The 7,834-nt window shown below is 50.5% G+C and overlaps 1 protein-coding gene across 17 annotated transcripts in view; it reads left to right on the top strand.

Annotated features, from left to right (window-relative positions):
* The first annotated feature begins 5,820 nt into the window (after positions 1-5,820).
* The window catches only part of Trim9 (tripartite motif containing 9), a 98,402-nt gene continuing 96,388 nt past the window's right edge, over positions 5,821-7,834 (top strand). For 13 of the 17 annotated variants that reach the window (XM_060387617.1, XM_060387605.1, XM_060387618.1 and 10 more), the window contains exon 1: positions 5,980-6,939. In XM_060387617.1, coding sequence (XP_060243600.1) covers positions 6,118-6,939 — 822 coding nt within the window. In that variant the 5' untranslated portion in view covers positions 5,980-6,117. Of the gene's footprint in view, positions 6,940-7,834 lie in introns of all 17 variants that reach the window. The other 4 variants (XM_060387611.1, XM_060387609.1, XM_060387601.1 and 1 more) reach the window with 2 other exon arrangements.

The following is a 7,834-nucleotide window of genomic DNA, read 5'->3' as shown; positions in this document are numbered from 1 at the left end:
AATGCCTTAATTATTATAGCTTTACAGTAGGCCTAAATCAGTATAAATAACCTTCTAAGTATAACCTTCCTTTTCAAAATCATTTAGCTTTTTTTCCATCTTCAAGTAAATATTTGAGTGCTTGTCAATTTCCCCCTAAAGTAAAACCTTTCGAAGTATTGACCACAATTGCACTGGCACCACTGATCAGTTTAAGTGTCATCTTAGCCATATTGGGTTGGCCACGCTATAAACATTATATGTTTCTCCATTTATTGAGGCCATTTTTGTTTTTCCTCTGGATTATGTTATAGTTTTCAGTATATAGATCTTGTACACATTTTGTTCATTCAATTTCATCTTTTTTGATGCTACTTTTAAATATCATTGTTAATCATTCATGTATATATAGAAATGGTAGATTTTTTTTTTGTATACTCCTAAGTGCTCTTTATTCTGAGTAAAGGTGGGGGTATGAATAATTCCTGGTCCTTTGTTGCTCTAGGAGTTGTTTATGCTGCAATTCCAGTGATGGCTCCTTTTTTTCTGAAGATTTTACTATCCAAGCTGGTGGGGACATCTGCCATATGCACCCTCCACGGAGACACCTGAAACTCCCTCAGCTCTCCCCTTTCTTCTCTGCAAACTCTAGCTTCATCAGTCTCTCCAGATCCGTACTCAGTCTTTTGAATTCATGGTGACTGGTGGGCTTACTTTGGATTTCTCTTTCGTCCTAGTTTGGGTTTCTATCGCTGTGATGTAACACCATGATCAAAAAGCAAGTTGGGAAGAAAAGGGTTTATTTGAATTACACTTCCACATGGCTGTTCTTCACTGAAGGAAGTCAGGACAGGAACTCAAACAAGGCAGGAACCTGGAAGCAGGAATTGATGCAGAGGTCATGGAAGAGTGTTTCTTACTGGCTTGCTTCCCTTGGCTTGCTCAGCCTGCTTTGGTATAGAACCCAAGGCCACCAGCCGAGGGATGGCTTGTGGGCTGGGCCTTTCCCTCTACCAGTCACTAACTGAGAAAATACCCTACAGGCTCGCTTACAGCCCAGTCTCATGGAGGCAATTTTTAACTCAAGTTCCCTCCTCTCAGATGGCTTTATCTTCTGCCAAGTTGACATAAAATGACCTAGCACATCTATGTCCCCGTTGTATGAGTTGTTGTCTTGTAGGAAGCCCGGCTGGAAACAGGTTCACTTCAGTCTTCCTTCTTTTAGTAGTTAGTCTTGTATTCCCTCCTGTCCTGTTGCTGACAATTGTTATTTCCTATAGTTAAACCTGATTTTGTCACTTACAGGTAGAGGAGTAGTTAGCCAGGTATTGTGTCCTATGCCAGCATAGGATGAGACAAGAGGATTAGCATGTTTGATGCCAGGCTGGCCTGCCCAGTGAGTGAGTTCCAAGGCCGACGTGGACTACACAGTGAGACTTTGTCTCAAAAAAGCAAAATTAAAATCAACTCTTACGTGGTTTAAAGTCTTGTTTCAAGCATTTTTGTTTTATGAGATTCGTGATTGTTATGTTCCATGAAATCTTGTAGACTTTGTTCTTTGGCTTGAGAAAGGCCTCCTAGTCGCAAAAAAAAATGCCCCAAACGTACTATGATTTCATTTTGTCTTCCTAATCTCCTGTCCTTCGAAAATGGATCATTGATAAGGAGAACTGAGAGGTGGATCCTTTAGGAGGTGTTTGGGTTAGAGCCACTACCCTGTGGGGAGATTTGCGTACCGCAGGAGCAGATTCCATATTAAACATACAGGCGTGGTCATTGCTGACTTGTCATTCCTGCCCTCATCCTAACTTTAAGGGGTGCCCAGCAAGAAAGCTCACACCAGATGCTGTTATAGCCAGCCTCTCAGCTCTCAGAACTGTTAGCCAGTTCCTTTCTTTTTATTGTAAGTTACCCCTTCTGTACTGTTCTGCTATAGCATCACTAGATGACAAATTATGTCATTAATTTGATATTCTTTTTGCCTTTAAGGAAATATATATATGGATATATATTTATATATATATCCAGAACCAATTTTGTTAGCCGCTAAGTAAGGCAGGGATTTTTATAGGGAATCGCCTACCTTCAAAGCATCCTTTCATTTTGGTTCAGTTAAAAGTTTAGGAGCTAGCGAGATGGTTCAGCAGCTATGAGGAATCACTCTTCTATCAGAGTCCAGATCCAAAATTCAGCATCGGGAAGCTCACAAACTCCTGTAATTTCAGTTCCAAGGGATCCAACACTCCCTCTTGGCCTCTACAGGCGTCTGTAAATGGGTGGGGAGAAAATAAATCTAAAAAATCCAGCCAAACAAACCTCTAGAAGGAAACTGAGCCATCCAACACCTTTATGGTACAAGGTATGCTCAGAAGTTCTACTGTATTACATTTTCACCTTTTTAACAAGTGCTCCATGATGTTAAGCCCTCAATGTGTTCACCGCCATTCAGGAGCATATACCTTAACTGAGCATGCTCAGGAAGGTGCCTGCTCCTGAAGTGCTTTCCCATATGAATATGTGTCTCCCCAAATAAAATTCCCCCACTTCCTTTCTGTGAGGCACTGCCTTAGAAATGCTCCCCATGACCTTGCCTGCTGCAGGGGATACATCTCTCCTGCTCTTTGATGCTTGCTTTGGGCTTTGCACGAAATGAGACTCAGGCCCATCATATTTGGTTACCGTGCAATTCCTTTTGCTTGATTAAGAATTAGTTTTTATTTTTGTTTAAGGAGTTTGTAATAGGTTCTTTTTTTTGCTTTCAGATTTCAAGGATCCTATCTGTATATGGTTGGATCATAACAGGGATAAGTCTAAAATTCATTCAGTCTGTAATCTCAGATCTTTCTGTGGATCAGGGGAGTTTTATTTTCAACAGCATTTTTCCTTGAATATTCCCCCCCCCCTCATTCTGGAATTCCTGTTACATGTTAATGGGATGAGTTATACCAAACAAAGACATTTCATTTGGAAACAGAAGCCCAGTACCTGGAACCATGTCCATAAGTACTAAATTAATACTAAATGATTTTGCAAGTGTGGATCTTAAGTATCAAAGTCATGGCCAGCTCCTCTCATTGATTCCCCCACCCCTTCACACACAACACTACATAAGAGATAAACGGCTCTAAAAGAGAATGTTGGGGAATATCAGAAAATCACTGAAAGAGACTACAGAATTAGTCATCAAGCATTATAGTTAAACAAAAACACAAAAGCAATTCTATTTTTCATTAGAAAACATTCATCCTTTCTTTAAAAATGGAAAAGTTTCCAGCGCACTTCTAATCCGCTCAGCTCACTGCTAAAGAGCATCATTTGAGTGAATAGTAAGTTTCATGGGATCATGTCCAGCACTCTACACAAATAAAAATGTCTGCAGTCACTACCCCAGGGATGATGAAACTGCAGGACCAGTGATCCCACTCCAGGGCTCAGGCATTCAGCTGGAACAGAAAAATTAGTCTCCCGGTGGGCTGGCATTCATACAATGTCATCATTTGCATTCAGATTTCTTTTACGGGCTTTAAAGCACATTGTGGTCAAGGAGTACAACATAAGAAACCATCTTCAGAGGCCTGAAATGAATTCAAGAAAAATAGTAAACTCTCAGAGAAGATAAGCAGGATAGCAAATGCTTAACAATGACCATTTCTGGTTTTGTTACACAAAGAACCAGACAGAATACAACTTAGTATTTATTTGGTGAATGAAGAAAAGGAACCACAACCTTTCTTATTCTTGGGTTCAAACCCCAGCCCCAGCAGCATTGGATCTTGAAAGGTTACTCTAGTATGTTTTCTTAGCTTCAGCTCACTAATCTGAAAAATGGGGATAATTGTGCCTAGGTGCTCTTATTACAGGGACTGAATCAAGTCACGATGCCGGGGAGAGGGGACGTCTCAACAAAGGGCAGTTGTTTTGAGAGCTCTCATTTGCAGCAGTCATTGGTGACCTAGTTCTTGACCAAACAGATCTACCAGTTAACCCATCTCGAGCTATCTCCTAATAGATTGACTATTCTCCACGTCTGCATCGTATTGAGGTCATTCGCACCTGGCGCTGGATCATGCCGCTGGACATTCCCGCAGACCAACCTTTCCTGGGGACCAAACACAACCTGTCTGCTAACACCAGACCTCGGACATGCTAGACTGTGACAGGCAAAGCCAGGACTCAGGAAGAATGACAGCGCCTCACTTGGCTAGCAGCGGCTTCTGTGGCTTGCGAGGGTGAATGCAAAATACACGAAAGGACTAACTTACGAAGGTATGGATACTCCTTTCCACCAATTTCCTGAGAGCTAACTACTTGATATGAGCAAAGTGTCTTTGGACTAATAGGCTAGGTAGCTTCTGAAATACAGTTAATGCCCCAATCAAACCTGAAGGAACTCTTTTTCTATACACAGACTTCCTATACCTTTAGCAGCTCTTGTCGCAACTAATTAAAATCTGGGTGAGAAATGAACCCCGTAGGATTTGTGACTAACATAATTTTAAATGACAATGCGAATTTCCCTCCCACACAACCAATGATCAACCACTGTTGTCATTGTACTAAAAATTATATTTGCAAGATAATCCAGCTTATTTGTCCTGTTTCTCCAAGGGCAAGATTATAGAAAGTACTTCTTTTCCATAGGCAAAAAAAAGTGCTTTTACAGTATAAATGTAGCTATGAATAATCAAGTTATCAAAATGTGGACGATCCCACGGAACTTGAAAGGCATTTTTGTCATTTTGCTTCATGAATCACTCGGAAAACCAACTATGTATGGCCCCCAGATAAATTACTTCCTCGGAATGTCACTGGATTCAAAGAGTCTACCCACTAATTAGCAGGCTGATACCTTCATTCAAAGATTCTACCGTCGTCGTCGTCATCGTCATTTCAAGGGCTTATGCAGTCAAGGACTAGGACCCATTATTCGCAGCAAGTTTGGGGAAAAGAGAAATCTGCTACCATTAGATCCCTCATCACTTCACAGAAGCAGAAAAAAACACGACCTCCCCCCCCTTTTCTGGAATTTATGGTAGATGCTCAGGACATGTGACATTGGATGTTTGGAATCAAACACTGGGAATCTGCAGTCCCACAGCGATTCGTTCACACAGCTAGTTACCAAACGATAGGCAAACAGAAATCCACAAATTATTCCTGTCTCAACTCAACTAACGTTCCTGGGGTCCCTCAAAAAACCCAGCCAGACGCTGAGGGATGAGCTTTTGGGAGGCTGGGAGCTTGAGAGAAACCGAGGTACCTTCACTCCGAGTGTAGGGGCCTCTGCACATTTAAAGCTTGTAGCGATGGTGGCACACTTTTGGAGAAATGCTGAGCCTTTGCCCCGCGGGGGGGGGGGGGGGGAGAAGAAGCTACCGGGGTGAGGGGCGCAGGAAGCGTCTAGTGCAGCCTTGACACAAAAACCAGCTCCCTCAAACCCCCGTTATCCAGCTGCTTCTGGGAGCTGGAGAAGAGCCCAAATGCCTCCAGGAAGGCCCGGGGGAGGCATCCGCTCGCTGCCAGCAGCCGAAAAAGAAGGGGGCATCCTCCGCGTTGCGCAGCGCTATAGAGGCGGGGTGCGTCGGCGCGCAGAGCAGAGCGCCGAGAGCCGGCGACAGGCAGCTGCAGCCCACTCGCGACCGGGGAGGGGGTTTTCGCGCCCCCTGCTTCGGGGTGACCGCACCCCAGCTCGGAAGGAAGCGGGAAGAGGGATGATGAATCATCCCGCCCCGCTCCTCCTCCCCGGCCCGCGCGCCAGCCTCCTCCCGACATCCCGCAGTTGCCCGCGGGCTCGGCCGCGGCTCCGGCTCGGATTCCCGGAGCCCCCCGTGGCCTGCAGAGGAGACGAGACCGACAGGTCGGGCGGCCAATGAGAACGCCGCTCTCCCTGGCGGGGCGGGGCCAGCCGCCGGAGGGGGCGGGCCCGGGCTGGCGCGCAGCGCCGAGGCTCAGCGGCTCCGCGGAGAGAGCGCGTCGCGGGGAGTCGGCGCCTGGGAGACGCGGGAAGGCGCCGCCGCCGCCGCCGCCGCCGCCGCTGCCGCTGGCCAAGGTCCTGGACGCCGCAGGCCCGCCGGCCGCCCCGCCAGGTCAGGCCTCCTCTGCTGCAGCCGCCGCTGCCTCGCCTCCAGCTGGGTCCCCATGGAAGAGATGGAAGAAGAGTTAAAATGCCCTGTGTGCGGCTCCTTCTACCGGGAGCCCATCATCCTGCCCTGCTCCCACAACCTCTGTCAGGCGTGCGCCCGCAACATCCTGGTGCAGACCCCGGAGTCCGAGTCCCCCCAGAGCCGTCGGGCCTCGGGCTCTGGGGTCTCCGACTATGACTATCTGGATCTGGACAAGATGAGCCTGTACAGCGAGGCGGACAGCGGCTACGGCTCCTACGGAGGTTTCGCCAGCGCCCCCACCACCCCGTGCCAGAAGTCGCCCAACGGCGTCCGCGTTTTCCCCCCTGCTATGCCGCCACCGCCCACCCACCTGTCACCGGCCCTGGCCCCGGTGCCCCGCAACTCGTGCATCACCTGCCCCCAGTGCCACCGCAGCCTCATCCTGGACGACCGGGGCCTCCGCGGCTTCCCCAAGAACCGCGTCCTGGAAGGGGTCATCGACCGCTACCAACAGAGCAAAGCCGCGGCCCTCAAGTGCCAGCTCTGCGAGAAGGCGCCCAAGGAAGCCACGGTCATGTGCGAACAGTGCGACGTCTTCTACTGCGACCCCTGCCGCCTGCGCTGCCACCCTCCGCGGGGGCCCCTGGCCAAACACCGCCTGGTGCCCCCGGCCCAGGGCCGCGTGAGCCGGCGGCTGAGCCCGCGCAAGGTCTCCACCTGCACGGACCACGAGCTGGAGAACCACAGCATGTACTGCGTGCAGTGCAAGATGCCCGTGTGCTACCAGTGCCTGGAGGAGGGCAAACACTCCAGCCACGAGGTCAAGGCCCTGGGGGCCATGTGGAAACTGCACAAGGTGAGCTCCATGCAACCCCGTTCCCTGACCCCCTCCCCCCCTCCCGCGCCCCGGGTCGTCCGCGTTTGCAGCCCTGGGTTTCTCTTAGGGGGGTCACAGCGCATCCCAGTGGGGGGCGCAGTGCAGGTGCCTTCGGCGGCGGCGGCGTCTGCCCTGGGATCTGGTGCATTGCAGGAGGCTCGGGGTTGGGGGGTTGGGGGGCGTTCGAGGCGACGCGGGGAAGTTGGACGTCTCCGGAGAGCTGCTGCAGGGGGGCCTGAGCGTGGGTCTCCCCCTCCGGGCGCTCTGCCTGGGAGCCGGGCCCAGGGCGCCCCCTCTTCAGTCGGCAGCCTATCCATGGCCGCCGCCACCGCAGGGCCAAGCCTCCGCGGCCTGGCAGAGGCGCGCGGGTGGCAAAGGCCTCCGGGCAAGCGCCGCTGCAGGGTGGGCCGAGGGCCCGGGAGGAGGGGCGGGCCGGGCGGTGGGGTCGCGCGGACCTGGGGGAGGGTGGGGGAGATTGTCTCAGCGAAGCCCTGCTGCACGGCGGGGGGCGGGGAGAGACTCCGTGGGCGGAATACCAATGAGTCCGCTCCGGGCTGGACCTGAAGCTCCCGCCGCCCTGAAGCTCCCGCCGGAAGGGAAGCAGGTCCCAGTGCCTAGAACTCCGGAGGGAGGGAGGGAGGTTCAGCGGTCCCGTGCCCTACAGTCTGGGCTTCGACCCTCCGCGAGCAGAGGGACCAGGTCGCGTCCCCAAACCATCGCTTCCCCAAACCCTTATTCCGCCAGGTTTCAAACCTTTTCCCCCTTCAGTAACTGCATGTACAAACTTTGAGACACCTGTTAGCAGATTTATCTTCTGAACCCCTTCGGACAGGGCCTTTCCCAGGGCTATCGAAAAATATGCCATTAGCATGTT

This window comes from Meriones unguiculatus, chromosome 7 (genome assembly GCF_030254825.1).
Source record: "Meriones unguiculatus strain TT.TT164.6M chromosome 7, Bangor_MerUng_6.1, whole genome shotgun sequence".
NCBI classification, from domain to species: domain Eukaryota; kingdom Metazoa; phylum Chordata; class Mammalia; order Rodentia; family Muridae; genus Meriones; species Meriones unguiculatus.
This window is presented reverse-complemented; position numbering and strand designations above follow the sequence as displayed.